This window comes from Orycteropus afer, unplaced genomic scaffold (assembly GCF_000298275.1).
Source record: "Orycteropus afer afer isolate SDZICR_OR568_19922 unplaced genomic scaffold, OryAfe1.0 scaffold00250, whole genome shotgun sequence".
NCBI lineage: Eukaryota > Metazoa > Chordata > Mammalia > Tubulidentata > Orycteropodidae > Orycteropus > Orycteropus afer.
The window spans coordinates 3,833,748-3,860,966 of NW_006921837.1; the positions used below are offsets into that span (position 1 = coordinate 3,833,748).

The window sequence follows — 27,219 nt, forward strand, 5'->3', positions numbered from 1 at the left end:
ATCTTCTGTCGCAGAGGGCCCTACCTGTCTTCCCTTTTGTTGCCCATATCTTGGGTATCTTTGCATTTCGTTCACTCTACGCCCTCTTGGCTGGTAATTTTCCCCCCTCCCCTGTGCTCTCTGCCTTACCCTGAAATCGTGACACATTGATGTTGGGATTTCAGGAGCTGTGCTGGATGAGGTAGGCTCAGCTTGGTCTGGGGGTCCCACCTGGCCCTCACATGGCTCAGGCAGCCTGTGAAGTCCCTTTCCTCTGCATACACCTTGCTTCTAGGTTCTTTTGGCTCCTCAGGTTTCTGCTTCCCTTCCTCTCTTGCAGCAGCCTCAGCTCATCTCTGGAGATGGAGCCCCTCCAATTCTTGGACCTAGTTCTCCGCACAGTCTCCATTCTTTGTGCCTGCCCTGGGCCCTCAGGTTACTTGGGGTTCTCCATTCAGCTACTTTCTTCCTTCCCAGAGCTTAGAGGGCAGAGCAGGTGGCAGAGGACTCCGAGCAGCTGCCATCTTGTTAGCCACCCAAGCCTTAGCCAGGAAGGCTGTGGAGAACTCGCCACGCAAACTAGGACTAAACAACCAGGGCTCTGTCTTCTGTCCCTTTCTGAGGTGTGTAGGAATGGACAAGGTATCTGGAACCAGAGTAGGAGGGGGGGAATCAGAGAGGGTGAGTGGCATGCCTAGCTGGGTGATATGGTACATGGACTCCTTGCCTGTCTCCTCTTATCCCCCATGCCTTGGAGTAGCAGGAGTATGAGACCCTCAAGGAAGAATGGAAGTTCCTGATGCTTTAAATTCCTGGCCCAGGTCTCCACCACCAGCATCTTCCTGGAACTAGAGGTCTCTCATTGTAAGTTGCCAGACACTGCTGGCCCAGGGATGGGGGAGCTGAGACTGCTCCCTCCAGAAGTCCTAGGAGTGCTTGAGGCCAAAGCTGGGAGCACTAACTCCTCTATCCTATAGCTGACCATACACAGGGTGGAGCCTAGAATGGTTGTGCACCTAGATGGAGGCCATTCGCCACTCCTGGATATGCTGCACAACTGATTGAAGGATATTTGTTCAGGACTGCCCCTACCTCAGGCTCACAGTCACTCTCATCCTGAGTGACCACCAAACTTGAGCCTCTGCAGGCTGGGGCTGTCATTTGGTGGTGGGTCCTGGGGTGGCTGTGAGCAGAATAAGGCTTTGAAAGAGCTTTGAGGATAGATATGAGCTCTTACCAGCCCATTCTGGTCTCTTTTTACCAGCTTGGCAACTCTTTCTTGCAGCAAGACAATCTTTTTGCAAGTTTACAGGAAGTGGAACCCAGGAGGTGAGCTTGGGCAATGACTCTGGAGACAGCTCTTGCTGCCTGACATCATCTACTTTGCCCTACTACTTATTTCTAAACCTTTCTGTCAGTCTGTGCTATTCATTTGTTTTGGTGACATTGTGCTTTCCCCTGTCTACCTCCTCTTGGCTGAACCTGGGCAAGGGTGACATGGTCATCTCACACCTCATCTGCTCTTTCTCTGCAGGAATGTCTGTGGCCTTTGGAGTGCTCCTACTTAACCATTTCTGGAATCTCCAGAAATTCTGTCAGTTGCTTTGTATTGATCCAAGCATAAAACTATCTCCCCTTAGTGGGAGAACCACTGAGGCCTGAGGAGTGGGTAGGCTTTGTCTGAGGCCCCTGCATGCCTTGATAGCAGTCTCCTTACTTCCCAGAGGCTTCAGAGTTCCCAAGTCCTCAAAGGACATCGTTCCAGCCACAGCCATGGTCAGAGAGGGCCCTTGGGACCCCCAGCTCCATTTCAGAGGGGACTAGAGAGGCAGCTGTGCTCCCCAAACTGAACCTCTGTATTACCTCACAACTGAAACTGCCTGAGGTAAAGGAACTCATCTGCTGAACTGTGTTAGCTCAGAGCAAGCCCTGAGGAAAGGGGAAATGCAACTCAGAGAGATGGGTGAATGGTGATGCTTAACCCAAAGGAACATGATAGCAATGGTGAAGTTTTAGGCACTGTCAAGGTGCTGGTGGTGGGTGGTGACCTTTCTGGGGAGGATCTTTCTCCTCTCAGATCACACCGACACCATTTGAGGATGGGTGCCTGCCTTCCTCCTGTTGGTCAGGAGAGATAACAGGATCAAAGACAGAGTATGCAGATTTCCTGCCCTAGATTGGCAAAGGGGGCCTTTGGAGGAGGAATCTGATAATTGTTTTCCACCCCATATCCTGCAGGGTATGCGCTTCTAGCTCATCTAGGGCTCTCCTACGTCTGCACCCTCCTTAACCCCAGGCAAGCGCAAGGGCTGTACTCTCCAAGGAAGTCGACACAGAGCTGAGGCTGACGGCGCTAGGGCAGACCTCTCCCCCGATGCCACCTGAGGCAGGTGGGGATGCGAGGGCCGCCCTGGGCGTCTGGCGGTCAGATCAGAGAGACTTCGGCCTGGAAACTGGAGGAGCGGCGCGCACCTGGGCTGATGCGAGTCAGCATGGAGACCTGCGTGCTGTTTGTGGCGCCGTTGCTACCTCCCGATGGGTACTGGTATTTAGGGTTCGAGCCCAAGATGCCCAGCAAGTGCCAGCGCCGCCATTTCCGTCGCAGCTCAGCCTGCACCTGAGATAGAGGGAGGGCGGTGAGTTTCGTCCCTGGAGTCTCCTTTGCTGCTGATTGGGCTACCCTTGACTGAGGGCGTTTAGCCAGCCAATCATATCCTCCTTTGGAACTCTTAAACTGAGAGCCGGGATTGCTGCCTTGGAAGTAGCAGTGCTGTTAAGGGGTTGGGGTCAGGGTCAGATCACCACCTTGGAGAGGGGTGACGGGGAGGCACTCAGAGGATCAGAGAATGCAGTCCAGGGAGGGAGAGGGATGCTGTCTAGGGGTGACTTTACCCCATTCTTCAATTCTCCACCCTCCAGCTCAGATGAACTCTTCCAACTGGATTTTTGTGCCTTTTAACCAGGGCACCACAGCAACTCAACCTTTGCTTACTGGCCTTCCTCTCCCCACTCTCTGAACACAAAGTCACTTAAGTAGACACTCCTCAAACTCTGATATGCATGTGAATCCCCTGTAGGTTTTGTTATATTTCAGATTCTGAGTCAGCAGGTCTGGGGTGGGTCTAGAAATCTGCAATTTTAACACTGTACTAAGTAATACAGGAGCTCTGGTGGTGTAGTGTCTAAGGCATTTGACTGCTAACCAGAAGATTGGTGGTTCAAACCCACCAGCCACTCCACGGAAGGAAGACTGGGCAATCTACTTTTGTAAGGATTTACTGCCTCAGAAACCCAAAGGGGGTCGCTGTGAGTCAAAATTGACTCGATGGCATTGAGCTTGGTTTTGGTTTAAGTAATACAGATGCTGCTAGCCTAAGGACCTCTTTTGGAGTAGCAAGGTACAACCAGCCCTTGCTCTGTACATGTCCATCAGCGTTTCTGGGTCCCAGGCCTAGATGGGTTTCTCTGTTCCCTGGCCTCCAAGGTCTGGGGGGGCTTACCTCACCATTGAGGAAGCAGTATAGGATGGCCACCACAAAACCCTGGAGAGAAAGCAGATAAGTGAGGTAGAGTAGACAGATCCCGAGCTCTCAGCCCTGCCTCAGCCCCAGCCCCTGAGGCCCCCTTGTTAAGCATAGGGCCAAGCACACAGTAGGTGCTCAATCAATGTTTCCGCAATGAAGGGAGTGGAATCCAGTAACATGAGACCAAGGCCCCAGGTTGAATTCCCATAAAGGCCAGAAGAAAAGGCAGCCTTAAGTCAACAGCTCATACCTGGAAAGACCCTACGACGAGCTCAAAGACCATTTTCACTTCAGCCTTAAAGTTGTCAGGTAAGAAGGCGAACATAATGTAGTGGACTCCAAACAGGGGGATCAGCAGGAGTGTGGACTTGGCCAGCCTCCTGGGGACACAGGGAAGGGGCAGTCAGTAGGTGTGTGTGTACTTGTACAGATAAGCTTGGGCCTGGTGTAGGGGCAGCTGGGGCTGGGGGCCTAGAAGATGGAGACAATAGCTAGAATGTATGAGGATAGACTTTTGGCTGCAGTAAACATGTCTGCAGTGCCGTATCTGCAGAACCTCTGCCCTGTGTCTTCAGTGGCCCTCCTGATGTGGAAGGAAACATGAGAAAGAAACTCCTTCTATTCTCACCCCTCTAGAAGAGAGTATAAAATAGAGCCAGCGATGAACCCTGAGGATGTCAGAACCTGCAGCAGCTAATGAGTAAATGGTCTCAGGCAATAGGAGGTCCTAGTCCATCCTCCTCTGGTCTCAATTTTCCCATCTGTATAATGGGGTAAATGTATTCTCAACATGGTCAAATTACAGAAATGAAAGCTCACTGCAAACTCTAGTGCTTTGGGTGCTATAAAGTGCACTGCATTCATGAGACACTAATTCCCTACTGGGAGTGAGGACTTCTGGGAAGGAAGCCTTTCTAACTGGGGTGCTGATCAAATATGCCCAAGGCCACTTGGGAGGTGGTGGGTACCCACCTGGTGCTCAGTCACCAGGGTGACTCAGGGTCGAGCCCTCTGTCTTGGCTTTTTTGCTGTGGCCACTTCTCCAGGGGTCACCACCTTCTCCAGGATTGTACCTCTCACATGCTCTAAAGGACCTTCACTCCCAGCATGCTCTAAAGGACCTTCACCAGCCTCTGTGCTTGGCAGAGTCCAAATTCACTCCAAATGACTTTCCCCTCTCCCATGGAGCAGGGCTGATCCTGATTCAAGGTTTCCTACCCACTTGATCTCATAGGTGGTCTAGGCAGTGTGAGCCCATGGTTCCCTACTGGGAGAGGCCTGGGGTGAGGGTGGAATGGGGTGTCTCTGCTTCTATCTCTCCTGCCTTGGCAGTATGCCTAGGCAGGCTGAGCCCTGGGCCTGAGGTCCCACATAAATCTGGGGAGAGGAGGAACTCATCTTGCCCTCCACTGTACTCTGAATGTGGTTCTCAGCCATACCAAGATCCCAAGCACTGCCCATCCCTTCCAGGCTGCAAACCTATCCCACATGCCTGAGGCTGACAGATGGAAGCTTTCTTTAAATTGAAGGCTTATGGGGAGGTGGAAAGTGAGAGCTGACAGCCCCTCTGCCAGGAGCTCTATCTCCTACTCCCCCCACCCCTTCTGCTTGCTGACAGCTGTTCAATTTCCATCTCACCCACGCAGACCTGGTGATGACCAGCTCCCTCTGCCTCAGATGCAAGCTCTCTTCAGTGGTTGTACACTGGGGGAAACGAGGATGAGAGTGTGCAGACCCAATGTGTTGCCCTTCATTATACAGCAGACCTCTATAAGGCCTCCCTTCTCAAATAGGAAGGGAAGCTCCACCTACTCACACAGCAGGAGAGAATTCTGTCACACAGGGGAACGTGAGTCTTAGTCTCATCAGAGAGAATCACACAATTCCAGAATAGAATCCTAAATCCAGCAGCTCGTGACATTCTAACCAGGAACTTTAGAACCATAGCACAAGCTCCCCAAATGAGATTTCAGGCCCAGAAGAACATTCTAGAATCTCAGAATTAGAAGGTCCTTGTAAGATGCCCCAGGTCTGTCTGATCTGCACAGCACTGCACTGATTATCAATCATCTGTGGGTGTGCAAACTACTACTCACCTGCCCACAGCCATGCTGTCCACATTTTCATATTTCTTTAGTTCTCCCTGCAAGTCTTATTGCTCCCATGAAAACCCACTTGTTTCTCTAGCCCTTCTAAGCACAAGGAACAGCCCCCACACATTTCCAAGCAAAGGAGTACTGATCACATCCTATGGACTCTGTACCCCTTCCCCCCTACCCCCAACTGCCCAAGGAGACTGCATAGGCTTTGTCAGTTGAGGAGGAGGAGAAGGCATGTCAGTTTCCTCATCTGTAAAATGGGTATCTTTTTTTTTTTGGGGGGGGAACTGTATGAATGAAATGAAATGATACATGGGAACCCCTTAGCCCCTGCCTGGCACTAAGTCAACTGTAGATGTCATTATTATTATTGAGGAATACGGAGTCCTGAGCATGGCTGAATCTTTGACTGAGGGCCCATGACATTCCTCCACTGGGCATTTATTGCACTTTCTTTGTGACAGGCACATGCCAGCTACTGGGAACAAGTTGTGAAGGAGACACATATTATTTAATGTCTTCTGAATCTCCCTGGCCTGGCAACAGTGGCATACCTGGGTTAGATCATCTGCTAGGTGAGTCATGAAGAAGCAGACATGGGGCACTGAGGCAGCCTGGTGAAGGTGGGGTCTGGGTAGGGAACACTTACAGGCTGATCCAGGACAGGGGGTTGTTGTTGTTGTTATGTGCCATCGAGTTGGCCCCAACTCATAGTGACCCCCACTTGGTTTTTCAAGGTGGTATCACTGCGGAAGTAGATTGCCCAACCTTCCTTCTGAGGAGTGGCTGGTGGGTTTGGCCAGGGGGGGTAGAGGTGCGTAAAAGCAATGTGGCTTATTGAAAGTTTAGGATTGAGGACCATAAGGGGATGTAGGATGATTTGAGGACTGGGATGTGGGGGTACTGGGGGAGCCAGGGCACTGGGCCCACACTCACGAGTATGGGCTGCTATCACTCTTCCCGACATCTGGGGGCCGCAGTTTCTGAACCAGGATACGGATGATGCAGATAAACAGGATGAAGTTCACCTGGTGGGTGGGGCTGTGGTCAGGAGTCAGAGAGAGGAGACGGGGGTGTCTAAGTCCCCTGGGCTGATGATGGCCTGTTTTCTCCCTCAGGTCCCTGCTGCCCCTCTATCTTTCCTTCCCCTCCCCTTATCGTGCCCACTCTGGGCAGCCAGTCGGGAACTCTACTTCACTCCCTGAGGACTATGCCTCCTCATCTATTTTTTCTACTCTTGAGGAAGAACTGTTTGGGGAGGATATGGAGAGGATCCTGAAATGGGCATTGGGAAGCCTAGGCTTTAGTTCTGACATTAGACACTGATTTCCTGTATGACCTGAAGTAAGTTCCCTCCCTAGTGTGGGCCTCCATTTCCCCATCTCTAAGTGGTAGGAGAAGGTCTTACCAAGATGGAGGTGAGGATGGGAGCCTTAATGATCCACCACAATGAGGAGGTGATGGTGTCCCAGCACCTGGGCAGGGGATGATGGGGGAGAATAAGAGGGTGTGCTTAGGCAGAGTGTGCAGGTAGAGTCCCTCTATCAAGATAAGAGTCCTCCCAATTGTCCCCAGCTCTTCCCTAAACCCTTTAGAGACTACAGGTCCACAGTCTGTTGCTCCCCAGGGCACTCTCCAGCTATAGCCCTCCCCATGTGGAATAAGTGCTGTGGTTTGTCCAACTGCCAAGCTTCAGTAGCATCATCAGCCCACCAAGGGGGGAGGGGGTGGAGTGACAGCTTACCCATAATCCTCAAAATGGATCCTGATGATGGTCCACACCATGATGAAGGTGCTGGGTACCCCTGTCAGAGCCAAAGGAGAGAGAGAAAGAGGAGAGGGCCCAGGAGGCAGAGACAGAGGGAGTGAGGGAGAGATTTAGGAGGAAGACAGAGTCAGAGACAGGGAGGGAGGGAGGAAAGAGTGCGTGGGTTTCCAGAGCTGCCACCTATGGCTACGTAGGTTGTTGTGCAAAGATGCTTCACTGAAGAGTGAAGCTGTATGCTTGAGGGGCTGTGTTCACCTAGAGGGAGAGTCTCTAATTTTGACAAAGACACCTTATAGACAAACAGCAGCCCTGTGTGTTTCAGGGGCTGAAAGGGAAATGATAGGATACTCATAAAATCTGTCTGCCCCACAATTAACCCTAGGTGCAGCTGCAGTCTGAGGGCACCTGCCTGGGGCTCAGATAGTTAGGGACTTTTTACCAACTTTTGGCTGAGAGCCTTATAGACAAGACCTGCAGCCCAGCAAGACACTAAGTGTGCAGGCTGGGTTGGTGCCCTTCCCCACGTGAGCTCCCCAGGCCCTAACCCCACTGTCCCCAGCCTGGCAGCCCTCCCTGGTACCATACCCCAGCCGATGAGTATGTACCCCCAGAAGTACTTCCTCTCAGAGAAGGAGACTGCAAGCAAGGTGTGTAGGTAGAGTCCCTCCACCAGCAGCCAGAAGAAGTTGGCCATCACACAGTACTGGAATAAGACAACGGCTGCCTTACAGCCCACCTGCAGGGAGAGGAACAAGAAGGGAGCTCACAGGGGTAGCCGGGGTCCCTGCCTGCCCACACCTCTCTCTGAAGGGACATATATCATTTTGGTACAGCCAACTTAATCTATTTGTTGTTTTACATTATCTCCTTTAAAATACCTCAGTAGTTTTCCCAGTATGCTTGATTTTAGATCATCTGATGCTTTACGATAAGCTGATAATTTTAATTTTCCATCCATCCATTCATCATCTAGTCACCTTCCTATCTATCTGTCCATCTACCCATCCAACTGCCCGCCCACCCATCTATTTATGTACCCACCCACCCACCAGACATCAACTACCATCTCATCTCTCATTCATGCATCAATTAATTATATATTCATCTTCCCATCTATCAACCCATCCGCCACATACCTACCTCTCTGTTCATTTACATACCCATCTACTAGATGCTTACTTGCAATCCACCCACCTAACCATCCATCTATTCATCTACCTACCCATCGATCCACTCATCCATCCATCCAATCACCTGTCTACCCACCTACACATATACCCATCATCTATCCAACTTTCCTTACTTTATTCATCTAACCTTCTACCTGTTCAGCCATTCACATACCCATTTACCCAATTACTACCTATCCATATACTTAACTACCCCTAGCCCATCTAGTCATTCATGCCAATTAGAATCAAAAGTATCTGGAAGATTTATGAGGGAGAATTCTTGCTTGAGTTTGCAAGAGTCCCCTGAATGTGTGGAAGTCTGAAACTCTGGAGTGGAGTCAGAGTTGAGGAGAGACAGGGACTGAGAAGAGGGAAGAGGGAGAAGTAGAACAGAGAAAAGGGAGGTGACAGAAGGGTGGTCATTCCCCCATGGGACAAAGGAGTAGAAGAGTGAGTGAGGATGACAGAGGAGTCAGGGAGATCCCTGAGTAGAACAATCTAGGGGCTCTGGATGGCCCACCTGACACGATTGGAAGGTCTTCTGGGTCCTTCTGTCACCTGTCAGAAACAGTCTTCCATTTTGGATCAAACTCAGATGCTTGTGAGCCAGGGCTTAGAGCCACCCTCCTCCAAGAAGCTTCTAGCTTCCATTCCTCCCTGTAGCCTGAACATGGGTTCCCACTCTTCCTTCCAGTGCCCTTGGCTTTGAGACAACCTCAGAGAGCAGCCTTCCCTACTTTCCCCATGACTGGAAAGCCCTTCTTCAGGTTGCACTTCAGTCCCTCCAGGTACAGGCATTTCTCCCCGCCCCATTTACTTTACAAGAATAACTTTACTCTTTAACAAGCCAATTATCTGTGTTTTTCCTTGCCTTAGAAAAGCTTCACAGAGCTGCTAATAAATCAGGAAGCCAGTCTCCATGATTATCCTTAACAAAGTGCACTGGAGGCTGCTCCCAGACTATGTGGCTTACGCTTCACCTGTCTGATGTGGCCCCCAGATCCTGGGCTGGATCCTCTGAGGAGTTGTGGGAATGGCCAAGGTTGCTTTCCTGGGTTCCCTCTCTCCCTTGTTGAGATACTTGAGGTCCCACCATCCTCAGTCCATTCTTTTGGGAGAAGGTATTGCTGACTCCTGAAATAATGACTGCCTCTGGGGTCACTTGGGATGGTCAATGAGTATTTGACCACAAGGAATGGGTGGAGGCCAGGGCTGGTCTCTGGCCCGATCTTGAGGTAGAAGCTGGACCCTGAGGGCACTCAGTGATGGGACCATGAGCTCATAATCAGTTGGAGATAGACCCCTCAGTGACAGGAGATGAATTCATAATCATCTTAATCTCCCTTCCCTAGGAAGTCCCAGACTGGACTGGCTGCAGGGGAAGAACAAAAGAGGGGTGCTGCATGTACATGTGTGTAGTGACTTGAGAAGACAAGGGGAGGGACAAGGGGAGACAAGGGTAGCCTGTTGAGCAGAGCCCTCAAGCATCTCATTTACATAGTTGGGGCAACTGAGTCAGGGGGTTCCCCAAGTTCACAAGGGCAGTTAGCAACAGAGGTGGGGTGAGGGATCTGGGCTCTGGGCATGAAATGTCCCATTTCCTACCAGGGGAGAAATTGTCAGGGGCAGGTCTGTGGGCTCGCTGATGGCCAAGCAGCATCTCCTTCCACTGAGAAGAGTTTTGAAGAGCTGCCAGGAGGGGGTCAGTGGAGGTTTGCCCACCCCTTGGGAAAGAAAGAAGGAAGAAAGGGGGAAAAGGATGAAAGAGGAAGGGAAAAGAGGAGGAAGAGAGAGGATAAAAGGGAGGGAGAGAGAAAGGGAGAAAGAAAGGGGGACAGAAGGGGAGAGGGATAGAAGAGGAGATTCAAGTCAGAGAAGAAGGCGAAACCTAGGGTTGTAGGCTGGATGGGGATCCTCACCGAGCCCGCAGAGCAGTGGTCTGATTCCCCGCTGTTGAATAGGGCCAAGTCTTTGATGAAGACGGCGGCAGCCCTCAGGATGAAGGACATGAAGAGGTGCATGTGGATGTAGTTCCTCGTGCAGTGGAGCTTCCTGCGCAAGTCAGGCAGGTCTAAGAGGCCAAAGGGGCCGTGGACCCCCACCCCAACTAATAATATTTGGAGTTCTGAGCAAAAATGGGATGAGGCAGGACATAGGCTCTAAGTGCAGGCTCTGCCCCAAATGGGGTCTCATCTTGCATGTGGGCCCTGTCCTCACCTATCTCATCCCTATATTCAGCCCTGCCCCTGGTGCTGTATCCCCAGTGCAGGCTCTGCTCCTGGGAGCCCCATCCCCACATGCAGGGCCGTTCCTATGTGGGACTAGGCTGTGGGCACCTCTAGAGTCCCCTGCCTTCTCCAGGGGTGGCTGGCCTGGCAGGGGTTGAAGCAGGGGACTATGTGCTGCCTGGCGGGTGATGTTGGGCAGATCTGTTCTGAGACCTGTTGCTCCACCTGGGCCTCACCTGAACAAGCTCAAGATAGCCATGGCGATCAGAAGGGCTGCAAGGGATAGGCTGTAGCCGATGGTGTAGCCAGTCTTCACAGTATTGTAGAATATTGTCTGCTGTTGCTAGAGGGAGCAGGGCAAGGATCTTATGTGGGTATGGGCACCCCCTAAGGGATGTTGGCAGGAGTGAGGGGCCCTACACACTGTGTTTCCATCCTTGCCTTGGGTACATGAGGAGGCTGAGGCCCAGAGCCACTAAGGAGAGCTCTTCAGATCCCTGGCCCCTTCACTACCAGATTCCATAGATAGGATAGGACTGCTTCTCAGGGTGGGGGTGGGGGTTGAATTAAACTCCCTCTCACTGTTTCTTCAGAAGGGATATGTCACAGAGGGAAAGAGTGAAGACCCCACATATTCCATTTGTTCATTTGCTCATTCATTCATTCTCCAGTCATGTGTTCAGCACCCTTTGTATGCCTCACTCTGGGCTCAACATCCTAGGGGACTGAGACTCTGCTTTGCAGACCCCCACATGAGGTCCCCACACTGTGTGGCGAGGAAAGATATTCAGGGAATGTAAAATGTTAAAGAAGACATTGTGGGGCTAATTTCCCATTTTGGGCTCTTGGGCTGGGGGCAGTAGGATGAGACAATCTGTCCTTCCTGGGGGAAACAGACAAACCTGGGCCCAAAAGGGTTTCTTGTTGGACCCTTTCTCCCCATGCCCTCCTTATGTTCACATATGCTGAGTGATAGTCACTGGGCTCTGGTAGCATAGTGCCTAAGGCACTTGACTGCTAACCAGAAGGCTGGTGGTTCAAACCCACCAGCCAATCCTCAGAAGGAAGATGGGGCAATCTACTTCTGTAGTGATACTGCCTAAGAAACCCAAGGAGGGGTCGCTATGAGTTGGGTCCGACTTGACGGCACATAACAACAACAACAGTCACTGGGCAAGGCCCCTCCCTCTTCTCCATTTCCCATCCCTGCTTGATTACAAGCAAATGGTTAAGAGGGCTCTAAAGGAGCTCTGGTGACCTAGTGCTTAAGGGATTTGACTGGTAACCAGAAGGTTCGCAGTTTAAACCCACCAGCTACTCCTTGGAAGGAAGATTGGGCAATCTACTTCTGTAGTGATGTTGTTGTTGTTATTTGCCATCGAGTCAGCCCCGACTCATAGTGACCCCTCCTTGGGTTTCTGAAGCAGTATCACTACGGAAGTAGGAATGCCCAACCTTCCTTCCGAGGAGTGGCTGGTGGGTTTGAACCGTCAGCCTTCTGGTTAGCAGTGAAGTGCCTTAGGCACTATGCTACCAGATACTGCCTCAGAAACCCAAGGAGGGGTCCGACTCTTTTTTTTTTTTTGGTTAGGGGAATTTGGGTCTGAGGCTCCAGTGGGCTTCAATGGCTTCTAAGGAAACTGCTGCCCCCTTGGAGAAGCAGAAGCCCCAACTGAGAAGGCTGTCTGGGGATGGGGCAGATGCCATCACAGACAGACAGACAGGTAGACACATGCATTTGCACACCAGAGCTGAGGACTCCAATTATACTCCACTCTCCCATCAATGTACCTATCTGTCTCTTGGGCTCAAATCCTTACAGAGATCCCCTATGTTGAACCTGCTCTGGAGGCAGATCCCTAGCCTGGGACTGAGGTCTTTTTTCTATCCCTGACCCTACTGGCTCTTGGGTAACTGAGGCTAGTTCCTTTCAGGATCTGTACCTTGGTTTCCCTTCTGGATGGGCATGAGAGTATCTGCCTGCCCTGAGGCTCCCACAAAGCAGCAAGGTAGCTTTGCTTGGGGCTGCTGCTGCAGCTTGGCTGCTGTGGGGATCCCCTCCTACATGTCACCTTCATGAAAGCTCCCTTTCATACCCTGTTGGGAGTAGCCAGAGGATAAGCCCCCAGATATGCAGGCCTGAAGAGGGAGAAGGCTTGGGTAGGGCAAACCTCAGGAGTCCTGGTTCCCACACAGACAGCAACCTCATCCCTTAGTGGGGGTAGGTGACAGGAACTAGCAGGCTAGGATGCTCTAGGGGTGAGTGCCTAAGGCTCTAGGGATTAGGTAGGGGTGCTCTAAGGCCCACCTCGTCCAAACTTGATGCCTTGTCATCCAAGCCACAGGCAATAGGGTATGGGCCAGGCTCCAGTTGTGTCCAACCCTCTTCGGTGCAGCTGCGGCTCACATTGAGGCCTGGGGGAGGGCAGGGGTAGGGAGGTCTGTCTGTCTCTGCTTGGCACAGAGAACTCAGCCCCACTTCCACCAACCCCTGGTGCTGTCAGGCTCCAGCTGTCTTGACCTGGACACCCAGGGCATCATAGGGGAACCTGGGGCAGGGAGAAACCCCTCCACAGTCTCTGGATACCCACCAACACAGACGACAGAGGCAGAGCACAATCCTTGGCTCAGTCCTGCCCCTTGTCATGGTACAAACCTGACCCGAGGTGCAATATAAACTCTGACTTTGTCACAGACCAAGGCTAGATCCTTGTCACAGAATGGCCCTTGACATTTGCTACTAGCTGAATGCTGATCCTTGTCATAGATGGAGGTTGGACCCTGGCCTTAGATATGCAGGACCACAGAGTACCTGGGGGTGTGGGGTCTGGGCCTGCTTGGTCCTCCTTGGTCTGCCAGCTTTGTAGCCTTGGGCCTGGGTTGCCTCCCACATCCAGTGTGGCTCAGAGGTGCTTCTGGAGATGAACCAATGGTGCGGGTAGGGGAGGCCACCTGATAAAGGCACAGATCTGAAATCCTTATCAATGGAGAACCATGGGGTTCCTGGTAGTGTGTGCAAAGGGAGTCAAGCTGCACAGCACTGGAGGATCTTGGGGCAGAAACAAGTTGAGGCTGGGGCTCCAGGGCAGCTGTGCTCCCTGCAGTCCTAAAGAGTGGCTGCAGCAAAGGGACAGGACTGCTAAGGCAGTATGTGAGGCAATGGGTACCACTGAGGCCCTTATTCTCCAGTGCTGGGGACGTGTCCTGTCTCCTGCAGGGAGAAGAAGGGTTAAATGGACAATGGGTAAGCTAGAGAAAACCCCTTCTCCTCATCCCAAGACTCATTAAGAGGCACTTGAGTCCAGGAGAAAGCTGGTCTTGTTGGGGTGGAAGGGAGGCAGAAGGAGGAGAGGAAGGGGAGGCAGGGAAAGGAGGGAGAAGGAGGAAAGAGGAGAAAGGGTAGGAGGAAGAGGAGGGAAGGAATAGTTGTAGGGAGAGAAAGGTAGGAGAGGAGGAAGAGATGAGGAAGGAGATGGCTCCTAATACCTCTGCCCTCTAGTTCTTTTCTCATGGGTTCCACCATCATCACTATCACCGTCACCATCATTATCAGCTTCATTACAATGACAAGTTCCAAGAACTTTTTATGAGTCAGTGCTGTACAATGCATTTTATGCGCAGTATCTTGTTTAATCTCCTTTACCATCCAATGCAGAAGGTAACCTCATTTCACAGTTTAGAAGTGGAGGCTTCAAGTGGCTGGTCACTTGTCCAAAGCCACACAGAGAGGACATGGTACAGAAAGTCTGGGTCCCAGAGTCTTCTCAGATAACCTGTTTTGGGTGTTCAGGTGCAGGACCACAGGTGGGGTTAAGCTGTCCTGTGAGCTTAAAGAGGGTCACTGTGCATGTGTGACCTTGAATATACCAGATGGGTCTAAATTAATTATTTCCATAAATCCTCTTTGCTACCCTTTGAAAGAGGTTTTGACATCCCATTTTATGGATGAGGAACTGAGGGATGGCTGAAGGGCGAGGAAGAGATAGTCAAGAAGGAGCAGGACAGAAATTTGACCCTAATCTGGGTCTGTTTCCACTGCATGGCCTCAAGGGAGGGCAGGGAGGAGCGTTGGGTTGCACTGGTTTCCTTCTTTGGCAGCCCCTATTCTGCTCATGCCTCCAATACCGCACTGCTGCAAGAAGCCTCTGGGACAAAAGTCTCCAGTTGCTCCTTGGTTTCCCACTGCTGCAGCCAAAGGTGGGCCTGGCTGAGCCTTTCAATCCACCTTTCATCAAACCAGTTCTTGCTTCATCTCCAGTTCTAAAGAACTCCGTCAGCTAGTTCACTTTGAGGCCATTGCCCACCCCTTAACATCACATTCTCTTGGGAATCTGCTCCCCTACCAGGCTAGGGAGAGTATAAAAGTGGGGACAAGGCCAAAACAACCAGCCTTGAAGCTGGAAAACTAAAGTCTTGGGATTTGGACCCCCCATTCACTGGAAGGAACAGGACTTGATGAGGTCAGGCCCAAAGACACAGTGGGCAACTGGTATATTTATGGAGTTCCTGAGTGGTGCAAACTGTTAAATGCTTGGTTATTGTAAGATTGGTGTTTCAAGCCTATCCAGAGGCACCTTGGAAGGAAGACCTGGCAATGACTTCCGAAAATCAGCTATTTATTTATTGAAGCTTTTTCTTTTTAAATTGTCCTTTAGGTGCAAATTTACAGAGCAGAGTTTGTTTTACATTCAACATTTCATGTACATTTGCTTTCACCCCCCAATTACCATGCCCAACCCTAACCCAGTCTCCTCCCCTCCCTTTCCAGTAACCCCCTCCCCAGTGCCCCTCATAGTTATGCACCCCTGTGTGTCCTGCATTTCCTCCATGCGAACATGCGAATGTTGCCCCTCTGGTGCCCTGTGGTCAGTTGCTCCAAGGGATGCATCTCCATAGAGTATGTGGGTACATCACCCTGGGTTGAGTGGTCTGTGAGTCTGTCTTGTTTACTATTGGGCTGAGAGCCCTGGGAGTGAGTTTTATTCTAGGCCTGAAGTGTATCCCAGGGCCATAGTATTGGGGTCTCACCAGACTCAATCTGACCAGTAATTCTGGTCATTATTGTGTTTTGGATTTTGTTCCACGTTTTTCCTCCCACTCTATCCAGGATCTCCAGTTTTTATCCTTTCCCAAGTGGTTGGCATTGGTAGCCAGGCACCATCTAGTTCTTCAGGTCTCAAGGTCCATCATGTCCTATGTTGCTTCCAAATGTCTTTGTTTTTTTTTGCACTCTTCTTCACTGATAGGAGACCATTAGCTGCATCTTAGATGGCCACTTGAAAGCTTTTAAGACCCCAGTCGCTACTCACTGATGTAGGTTGTGGAACAAGATTTTTATGTATTTTGTTGTGCCAATTGTGTCTGGTGTTCCCCAATCCTATGGTCCTGAGTCAGTAGATCTGTTGGATCTCTCTCCCACAGTGTCTGGCTATCTGTGAGGAATTGCTCTATGTCTGTCTTCTGCTGTTTCTGTAAGGATTGTGGGTATTTTGTATCACTGGTATCTGTGCAAGATTAGCCTCAGCTGAATCTATCCTTGGTCTAGAGTGTAATCCTGTTCACTGACCCCCATCTGATCTTCTCAGATGTTTATGTGTTTATCTGTAGCCTGGTGTTTGGTGTTAATGGTAATATGGGTTGCTATGAGTTGAAATTGACTTGTCATTACAAAATAACAATAACAACATGAATTTCACGAGTAACGCTGGGTCATTAGTGTCTACAAAGCAACTTTATATTCCTTATGTAGGGAATGCAAACATTAATGCATCACACTGATGAGGAATTTCATTACCTCCACTAAAAGAAGGTGATCTCAAGGTTAAGAGAGGTTAAATGACTTTTCCATGGTCACACAGTAAGGAAGGGTCAGTCTTGAGACACAGACTCTGGTCAGCCTGACTCTGGGAGCTTCTTGGGCTCCTAGCAGTGACTGAAGGGGCATTCTGTTGCCAGGAGCTTCTGGTTTCCCTTGATGGTAGCGGAAAGGAGGAAGTATGGGCCATCTTCAGAGGGCTGTGCAGTCTCTTTGAAGAGCTCTTTGAAGGCCTCAAAGGAGACTCCTCTCAAGAGATCTCAAAGGTAGTCACCATGGGATCCTGAGAAGCAGTCTGGGCCTGGGAACCAGCAGGCCTTGTGTGTCTGGAGGGGGATTTGGGGAAGAACTTTAGCCCTGAGCTAGGTGGGAAGCCCCACATTCTTCCAGTCTCCTCTCACCCTGTCTCAAAAAGACAACCCCTACCATTCCTCCAAGGGTACTCCATTGCCTGAAAGGTACCACATAATGACTGGAGCCAGAAATCAGAGTAGGGGGTCATGTCTTCTAGCCTCCCTTAAGTCATCAGTTTTGTCCCAGTTTTCCTTTCTTTAATAATGCCTTCCTAGGTTGGGCCACCATTTGGTCTACCCTGGATTAGGTAGGAGCTTCCTGATGGGTCTCCCTTACTTTCCTGCCCACGTTCTGCCTCAAGTCAGCAGAAAGAATTGTTCTAAAACCCTGACCTGATCATGGTCTCTTCTGCTGAAATCCTGTCAATGATGCCCTGGCTCCAACAGCAAGGGAACCAAACTTGGATTGGCATCAAGACTTTTTTATTCATGGCTTCATGATGTAGGTGGCAGTGTTGGAGATGTCTCATAGACCCCATAGACATGATTAACATAGACTGTATGTTGAGTTTGTTGTTGTTGTTATTAGTTGCATCTAGTTGATTCTGACTCATGCATGAGCCATGTTGAGTTTACCCAATGAAAATAGCTATCCTATTTTTTTATTCTAAAAAAAGTCTATAAAAATATTTGAAGGCAAAAATACCACAGATGGAAGATATGCCGACCATAAATCAAAGGAATAAGCCATCATGAATATTTTGGTACCATGATGAGTAATCCCAGGCCCCCCTCCACCTTTTTTTTACCCAACCTGGGTAGATGACTTCTTTCTAATCCTGCATGAGTCTTTATCTTTTTCAAGCTTTCTTCAGATTTCTCTGAAGAACCAGGTCCCTTCCAATCCTTTCAGCCTCTCTAGTCTCTAGGGATAACACATCTTCTCCAGTCCTGCTACTCAAAGAAGACGCATCAGTTGGGGTTGGCTGCATTCCTGCTCTGCAATTCCCACACTTGCAAACTTTCCTCTTTGGAACTTAAGGTCAGTTGCTCACATCTTCCTTATCTAGTTGCCCACGAAACACATCTTCTTTCCTCTATGTCTTCAGTCCCTGATATACAATTTCCTCTTTCTTTCTATCATTTTTCAGGGCCCTCATGTATAGCTATGTTGGGTGTTCACTGCACAAGGGCACCTGGTTAATGGATGATGGCAACTGAGATCCAGCTTGCAGTCAGTTGGTCACTGATGGGCTCACCTGAGGAAGGAGCACTTTTTTTTTTTTTTTTATTGTTGTTTGTTTAGTATTTTATTGTATTTTCAGTGAAAGTTTACACAGCAATTTAGGTTCCCACTCAACAATTTCTACACAAGTTGTTCAGTGACACTGGCTACATTCCTCACAATACATTAACATTCTCATTATTTCTGTTCTGTTTGTTCCATTTCCATTAATCTTGTTTCCCTGCCCACTTACATTCTCATCTTTGCTTTAAAGTAATTGTTTGACCATTTGGTTTCATATAGGTGATTTTTTAAGGAGCACAGTACTTATGGGTGATAATAATTATTTTTTGAGCCAATTTCTTAGCTTCAAGGTAACCTCAGGAGTTAGTTTCAGTTCAAGGTTTAAAGAATATCGCAGGACGATATTCTTGCGCTGTCAAGTCTCGGGGAGTCCTCCAGTCTCAACTAATCCAGCAGGTCTTTTTTTTTTTAGGGCTTTGAGGTTCTGTTCCACATTTTTCTCCATATAAGGGTCTATCTATTGTGGCCCAGATTTGAGGGACACTTTTTTTTTTTAAACTGCACAAAGGCACCTTTTAGGCTCATCATGCTCCAGTATGACTACAACATCCTAGAGATGGAGTGGCCAAGATTGGTCCAGAAGGAGTCCAGTCTGACTGGAGCAGGCCTCACTGTAGTGCAAGGATCCTGGTTTCCTAACTGCCCTTCCCCCTTCCTCAAGGGGCTTAGGCCAGCAGCCTCAGAGTTAGCCAGATGGTGGGCTAGATTCCAGGTTCTCAAGTGAAGAAGCTTCCAGCAGTGACATTCCAACAAAGACAGAAGGAAGAGCCATCAGGGAGGGATGCAATTAAGAAAGCATAAGAGAGGAATGCAATTATCAGGTGCTCTCAGGGATCTGAGAGAAGGCTGGTTGCCAGGCTCTGCAAGTGGGACCTGCTGAGGAACTCCTCTCCTGCCCAGCCCAGGTGCTGGGCTCCCTTGGAGGAGGGTGGGGCTAAGTAGGTACCAGCCTGGAATATGGTAAACCTCAGGGAGGGCATCAAGGTTTCCCCTTCAGGGTTTAGGCCATAGCACTGAGCACTGGGGGGCTAAGCTGTCCACCCCAAAGAGACCATCACCACTTTACAGAGAAACTGAGGTCCAGAAAGGGAAAGCCACCTGCAGTGAAGCCCAACAGTCTTTCTGCTCACATGCTGCTCACCTTCTGAATCCTTATTCAGGTCCTGCTCCTCAGCAGTCCTCCCCACCCATTCCTGGTCCTCCCTCTAGTCTCTCAATCACATGCCTGCTCCTCATTGTTGTTGTTGTTATGTGCTGTCAAGTCAGACCTGACTCATAGTGACCCCTCCTTGGGTTTCCGAGGCAGTATCACTACGGAAGTAAATTGCCCAACCTTCCTTCCGAGGAGTGGCTGGTGGGTTTGAACTGTCAGCCTTCTGGTTAGCAGTCAAATGCCTTAGGCACTACGCTACCAGAGCTCCAGCTCCTTACATGTTGTTGTTGTTATGTGCCGTCAAGTTGGATCCAATGCATAGCGACCCCTCCTTGGGTTTCCGAGGCAGTATCACTACAGAATAAGATTGCCCCATCTTCCTTCCGAGGAGTGGCTGGTAGTCCCCCGTTATTCTCCCTCCTAGTACTTCATACTATTTATGATATCTGTTTGTTTTCTTGTTAAACCTCTCCCCAGCTAAAACGTTTGCTCCATGAGGGCAGGCAGGGGTATGTGTGTTTTGTCCCCCACCTCCTAGTGCTTCATCTAGCACAGTGTCTGGGACATTAGTAGACCTCAATAAATATTCATTACATGAAAGGAGGACTGAATACATGCTATGAGTAAGCCTTACAGGAAAGCCTACTTCCTAATGAGGCTTCATCTGTTTTCTTTCTTCCACCTCCTTTATATGTGGATACTCATTTAAGCAGAACATGACAAGGTGTGTAATCAAAGCCCTGTGACAGTTTCACAGAGGCCAAAAGGTCATCAGCTCTAGGCAGCAAATGACAGAATCATGACCAACCCAAGACAACGGGAACACAGGAGCCATAATATAATCGAGTACCTGCCAGTCAATTGGTTATCAATTGGTGAGCAAATGTTTAGTGAGTCCTTCCCACGCACTTATCCTTACCTAAAGAGCTAATCAAATCCCACAAGTTCTTCAAAGACCCAACACCATCACTGCCTCTACCAGGGCACACCTGATTGCTCCAACCCCCTTGGTCATGCTCCTTTACCTTTCCATTTGCTTGAGAGCTAAGTCCCCCTACAGCAGCTGCAATCACACCACCCCAGCTCCCTCCTTTTAACCCATAGCTCTTACCTTGACTGGAAGAAAAGAGTGTGAAGATGAGGGGGCAGCTCAAGACGACCACCTGACCCCTAGGGGTAGCCGGCCAGCAAGTGAGGTTGTCCCACATCTTGCTGCAGCCTGTGGGGTGAAGGCAGAGGACATGGAGGTCAGCATGGTCCCAGGTGCCTCCAGCCTGGTGAGCTCACAGGCACCCATTTCCTTCTCCTTCTCCTGCAAGGCTGGGGGAATCCAGCATCCTGCCTTGAGCAGCCTCCAATCTTAGGGAGGAGGCACAGCCCTAGCTTGACAGGGAAAGCATGGTTCTAGCTCCATGGTCCTCAGTGACAGATAGACCTCCCCCTAGAGATGTTGAAAGCAGAGTTGAGGTTTTGTTTGTTGCAGTGATTGGGGGCTTACCTGGCGTTTGATGAGTGTGCACCAGGGATGCCACATAGGCATCCTGGGAGGTCTCGCACAGTGATAAATTGTCTCATGTTCCACATGTCTTTCAAATGAGCCACTGGACATTTGTGTAGGTGAAAACCTTTTGTAATGGCCAGAACCTAGACTCTTACTCCATTATACATATAATCAAAATCCTAAAAAACCAAACATGTTGCCATCGAGTTGATGCCAACTAATAGAGACCCCATGTGTTACAGAGTAGAACTACTCTACAGGATTTTCTTGGCTGTAATCTTTACAGAGGCAGATGCCAAACATTTCTTCCATAGCACAGCTGGATGGCTTTCAATAGCCAACCTTTAAGTTAGTAAGCAAGTGCCACCCAGGACCTTTACATGTAACACAAGGTACTTAGTGCACAAGTTTAACATACATGGACTTTTCCAGGAGTACAACTGAATAAAGGGAGAGAAGACTGTACTTTGTTTTGCTGTGAACTTTACAGAGTTGTTCAATGTTTTGGAAAATCGTATTACTGACAATAGTACTGCCCATATTTGAGTCACTGATGCACAACCACCTGTATATCTCAGTCCATTTTTATAGCTCTCACTTTCCCAGTATTTATAGTTATAGGTACAACCTTCAGATTTCTATTGCAATTGTGTCTGAACATATATGTAGTATTTTATTATAAATACCAAACCCAAAAACAAACCCACTGTCGTTGAGTCAGGTCTGACTCATAGCGACCCTCTTTGGGTTTCCAAGGTGATATCACCACAGAAGTAGATTGACCAACCTTCCTTCCGAGGAGTGGCTGGTGGGTTTGAACCACCAGCCTTCTGGTTAGCAGTCAGATGCCTTAGGCACTATGCCACCAGAGCTCCCTTATTATAAATAGCTTTCTTTTTTAATTTTTCTTTTACATTATAGCTAGAAATATATATGTTGTTGTTGTTGTTGTTATGTGCCATCGAGTCGACCCCGACTCATAGCGACCCCTCCTTGGGTTTCCAAGGCAGTATCACTACGGAAGTAGGATTGCCCAACCTTCCTTCCGAGGAGTGGCTGGTGGGTTTGAACCGCCAGCCTTCTGGTTAGCAGTCAAGTGCCTTAGGCACTATGCTACCAGAGCTCCCAGAAATATATATACATGTATATATACACACATACATATATATACACACATACACACACACACACACACACACACATATATATACACACACACACATACATATATATGTATGTATGTGTGTATATCCTGAATTTTATTTATATATATGTATGTATGTATATCCCGAATTTTATTTCAGGATAGTAAAGGAGGCATTAGAAAATATTTGTTATAAAAGGAGGTGTTGAGTATATGGGGTGATGGGTGTATTGAGGGAGCTCTGGTGGCATAATGCCGAAGGCATTTGAGTGCTAACCAGAAGGCTGGCAGTTCAAACTCACCAGCCACTCCTTGGAAGGAAGATTGGGCAATCTACTTCCGTAGAGATACCGCCTCAGAAGCCCAAGCAGTGGTCTCTATGAGTCAATTGACTTGACAGCAGTGAATTTGTTTTTTTGAGTTTGGGTGTATTGAGGTTGGGCTAGTTCTTGAGGAATCCTCACAGAACTCACAAAGCACCAGATACCCTAACTCAGTTAAATTGGGAATTGTGATTTGGGAAGGCCTCAGGGCTTTGGGTTCAGCGATTATCTCCCTCTTGCTCCATAGGAGGAGCTCTGGTGGTATAGTGCTTAAGGCATTTGGCTGGTGGTTTGAACCCACCAGCCACTCCTCAGAAGGAAGGTTGGGCAATCTACTTCCGTAGTGATACTGCCTCAGAAACCCAAGGAAGGGTCTCTATGAGTCAGATCTGACTCCAACGCAGTGAGTTTGTTCTTTTTGGTTTTTGCATCGCAGGCTGCCTTCTTCTTCATATAGCTATTAGTTAGCCCTGCAGTGGCCTGGCTGGTGAAGGGTGTGTGGGTGGGTCTTAATGTATGCTTTAACAGGCAGATGCAAAAGCTCTGGCTTTGCGTTCAGGCGCCAGGTGTCCCAGAGGGACTAAAGCTATTCCGACTCTCTGCCCTGAGAGAGGTTTAATTGTCTCTTTGCAATTGTCAGTCCCATAGGTTTGTTCAGAAAACCCAACCCCTGAGCCAAAGTCAATGCCAGCCAGCCCAGCCCAGCCCAACCCAGCCCAGGTCCGAAGGTTCCAAAGTTCCCAAGAAGTGGGCCTGGGAAGAGGAGGTGGAGGGATGTCCCCAAGTGGGGAAGAGCTGCAGGATTCTTAGTGGTGGGTGGGCTAGCAGTAGGAAGGAGTACCCTCTGGGACTGCAGGTGTCATCTGGGGCAGAAAGCTGGACACCTGGATCCCTGGGGCCCAGCCAGAGAGTATGGGCTCCCTTCTGTGAGGATGCCAGCCTCTTTTGTCCTAACCTGTCCTGAGGGCTCCTGTGGCCTCACCCTGGTGTAAGACCCCCTTCATTCCTGGCCAGGCTCAGTGGAAGCCATGCTTTAGCTGAATCTACTCAGGGTTCAAGGCCCTGTTAATAAAATCAGCCCTTGTGCATAGTCCTTGTGCCAAACACTGTTCTAACGTCTTTAAATGAATCACTTATTTAACTCTCTCATTTTACACATGAAGAGACTGAGGCACAGAGAGGTCAGATGACTTGCCCAAGGTCCCATCACTGATGAGTGTACAGCCTGTTCACAAGCTCCATCTCCAGCAAGCCCTTCCCACTCTTCCCCATCTAAATTTCTCCGTCTCATTTCTCTGGGAATTTTGCTGTTGCTTCTGGACTTTGTTGACTTGTTTCTGAAAGAGCAGAGCACACCCTGCTTTGTGGGCCAGGTACTGTGTCTGGTTCCTCCTACACTCTGGGCTGTCCCTGAACCTCCAGCTGCCAGCACAGCCCAAGGGGTGGATTTGGGGATGGGTCTCCAGTTCTGAGCTCAGCTTCACCAGAGGTGGGAGAGAGGAGAGAGAGACTGATTCTATTCTTGGGGAGACTACGCTCGGCCTCTAGGGACCTCAGCACAATTGAGGCTTGGCTGGCAGCTACTGCTAGAGCATAGGGGGGCAAGCAGAGCAGGCAGCCAGGGAACAGAGGTCAATATGGGGCTACAGTCAGGGAAGTCCTGCAGGAGGCAAAATGGGGCCGGTTTGTTGAGGCAGCAAGAAGCTGAGGAGGGGGTCCATGAAGTCCTTGGCACCTGGAGGGTGTGTTGTTCTGGGCTGGACCTTGGGAGGATTCTCTGTGTGCCTGTCCAGGGAGGCCCCACCCAAAACAACCAAACTTACTACCATTGAGTCAATTCCAACTCATAGCGACCCCCATTGGGTTTCTAAGGCTATAATTCTTTATGGAAGCAAACTGTCTCATCTTTCTCCCATAAAGCGGCTAGTGGGTTCGAACCACCAACCTTTTGGTTAGCAGCCAAATGCCTTAACCACTGCACCATGAGACTCCATCATGTGTGTCACCTGGCCCACAGGGATACAGGGCTCATGCTGGCTTTGTATACCCATTGTGGGCAGTGGCCCCAACAGGAAAGCCCAAACTGGACATAACCTGGGGTGGGGGTTCTGCTGTTCCATTTTATAGACTTGTGTGTACACCAGAGATATACACATTAACAAGCACTTCCAGGCACAAGGAACAAGGAGTTGCCTATATGCACATGTATACACATGCACACTTGCCTGGATACAGAAAGATCACAGTCATCAGCAAACACAGGCACAGAGTGACATACAACTCACAGACATGCAAGTAGACACGTCTGAGCATACAAAGCAGAGACAGACAGACATTCTCACTGACACACACACACACACACACAGACACAGCTAGCTCATCAGGCAGACACACTGAGGTATGTCCAGGCTTAAACAAACACACACCCAGACATACAAAGTTGCCCAGAGTCAGACACACAGAGCTACAGACCCCAGAGGCACAGATATAGCCCCAGACAGACAGGGACCAGGAGTATGCACCTGGTTGTATGTGAATACACACACAGCCTTATCAAGGTCATGGAGAGACCCACAGCCCATAGCCCTGCCCTCCTCTGGAACCCAGGCTGGCTGCCTGGTGACAGTGTGCTGGCATGCAACTGGCACCCTGCGCCAGCAATGATCTCACCAGGATCATGAGAGTGGCCTGCCCTCCAGGGTTGGAAGGCACTGCAGTGGGATCTAGAGTCTGAGGTCTGGGTCTCTCTGGGCTGCCCACAATCCCATTGTCTATAGGGGCTGCCTATAGCTGAGCCCTGCCTCTCTGCCCTGCTGGGGTAGGGATGGAGTGCATATGCACCTTGGCCCAAGCTTCAGTCTCAGGGCTCCTTGAGACAGGGGGCCATCCCTCCTTGAGACGTGGGGAGGTGAAGCCTGTCCGTGAGGCTACACACACACTTAAGGGGTAGGATGCAGAGAGACTGGGCACCTGGGCCAAAAAGGAGGGACAGGAAGTAGTTACAAAAATGCCAGTCTCAGAGAGGTGGTAGAGAGGGAGATGGGCTGGGAAGACACAAAGAAGCTCCGGGGAGAGTGTGGCTTTTACATAACTTGAGCTTAGAGCCTGGGGAGACGACTTGGGAGGGAGGCTCAGAGCCAGATCAGCCACTTCACAGCCACCAGCCCTAAGTGCCAGCCCCACCCATTCCCCTTAGTGAGTACTGAACCTGACATCTCTCCTGACTTCTCACCATGCACCCTGCCTTGGTGCCGCCACCTTGCCACCATCTCTCCCTCTCCAAACCCTGCCCATCTTTCTAAGTCTGGCTCAAGTGCTACCTTTGGAAGGAAGTCCTCTAATTCCTCCTATATTTACCCCCAGGCTGCTGAGCAAGGTGCTGGGCCCATGGGGTTCTTGTTGTTGTTATGTGCTGTCAAGTCCAATCAACACATAGCAACCCCTCCTTGGGTTTCCAAGGCAGTATCACTACGGAAGTAGATTGCCCAACCTTCCTTGGCCCATGGGGTAGTGGGGAGTAAAGAGTAGAGGGTGGCCATCATCTGGCCTGATAGTCCCACTGGGTCTGAGCTGTTGGGCCACCTCAACCTCAGGGTGCCTTCACGCATCCAGGTGAGCCCAGACCTCCTGAGGCTCCCATGTGCTCAGCTTCTGAATATGGCCTTGGCTTATCTAATTAGCAGGATAATAAGCCACGGTTCATCTGAGAGTGGGTTGGGACAGGGAGGTTGCATGTGTGCCTGTGTCCCCTAGGTGCTTGTGTGTTTGTTGTCACTGCCTTCTCGGGGTCATAGTGTTGGCAGAACTTCCTATTAGGATGAAGGAAGCTTCAGTTTCCTCATGGTGATGAGTATTCCAGACCTGTGCAGACTAGCTTGGTGTCCCTCCCTCTCTCTGTAGTCAGCCAAGATGGCTCTGAGTTCCATGTGGTCCTGTGGGGTCACACACTGTCACCAAATGTTCCCCTCTGAGATCCTAACACAGTATAATGGTCTAATTCCAGAATGTGGTGTCTTAAGGCCAGTTCTTTCCACCTCAGCTCCAGCTAAGTTTCTCAGTTTCTCAGAGGCTGAGAAACATGATCCAGGAGTGTTCCCACCATTGAGCTGTCCCAGATTCTCTTTGAACTGCATTCGTTGTCCATAGGGCCCCACCATGCAGCACCCTGGGCCTTCTCAACCTGGATGGGCTGGCAGCCATGGGCATTATCCTCACTTTTCCTGGACAAGAACTGTAAGGATCTTCTAAGGCAGAGTTGGCCCCAGTCACTTTTCAGAACCCCAGTTTAGTTTGTTTCCCTCAGCTAATGGCTGGGAGCTCCCCAGACCTGAGACAGGTGATGGGAACATGGGAATCTGTCAATCCCTTTCTTATTCCACTGGCTTTCCCAATTTCTCCTAGAATCCTCTCCGTATCACCCAGGTGTTCCCCTCACTGTGGCCCTCATCGAACAAACATGGAATGAATGTGACTTGGATCTGCTCTTGTGACATAAGGAAAAATGGGGTCATTGGGGGTCTACAGCTCCTCTCTTCCCACTGGGCTCAGCCTGAGGGTATCACCTGCTGTCTCATTCTCCAACTGGGCCTCCAGTAGGCACTGCTTGTGGTCCATCTCAATCTTCTGCAGAAAGATGCATTCCTCCCGCTGCAACCCGGCTGCCCAGCCACCCTGTGAACAGAGATGGGAAGGGATCCATCAGCCTCCTTTAGGGCTTTCCTCTTGTCCACCAGACTTTAAGAGCATGGGATCAAGCAGGATCCAGGCACTTGATTGAACCTGCTCTTGCCCTGGAGGGGTTCCCAGTTCCAAATGAGCCATGATCCTGGCTCTAGACTGAGCCTCACTCCTACCCCCAGACTGAGCCCCAACCCCACCCTCAGTCCCAATCCCAATCTCAGGCTGAATCCT

At 49.9% G+C, this 27,219-nt stretch overlaps 1 protein-coding gene across 1 annotated transcript; it reads right to left on the minus strand.

Moving 5' to 3' along the window:
- Window positions 1-2,404: 2,404 nt before the first annotated feature.
- VIPR1 (vasoactive intestinal peptide receptor 1) lies at window positions 2,405-26,973 on the minus strand. Its single transcript, XM_007949693.1, has 12 exons — window positions 26,871-26,973; window positions 20,452-20,559; window positions 13,079-13,185; window positions 11,007-11,113; window positions 10,462-10,594; window positions 7,956-8,106; window positions 7,347-7,407; window positions 7,011-7,077; window positions 6,539-6,630; window positions 3,754-3,883; window positions 3,480-3,521; window positions 2,405-2,596 (listed from the first exon to the last, which is right to left on the minus strand). The coding sequence occupies exons 1-12, from the start codon at window positions 26,920-26,922 to the stop codon at window positions 2,405-2,407; spliced, it is 1,242 nt and encodes a 413-aa protein (XP_007947884.1). The 5' UTR covers window positions 26,923-26,973.
- Between the last annotated feature and the right edge of the window lie 246 nt (window positions 26,974-27,219).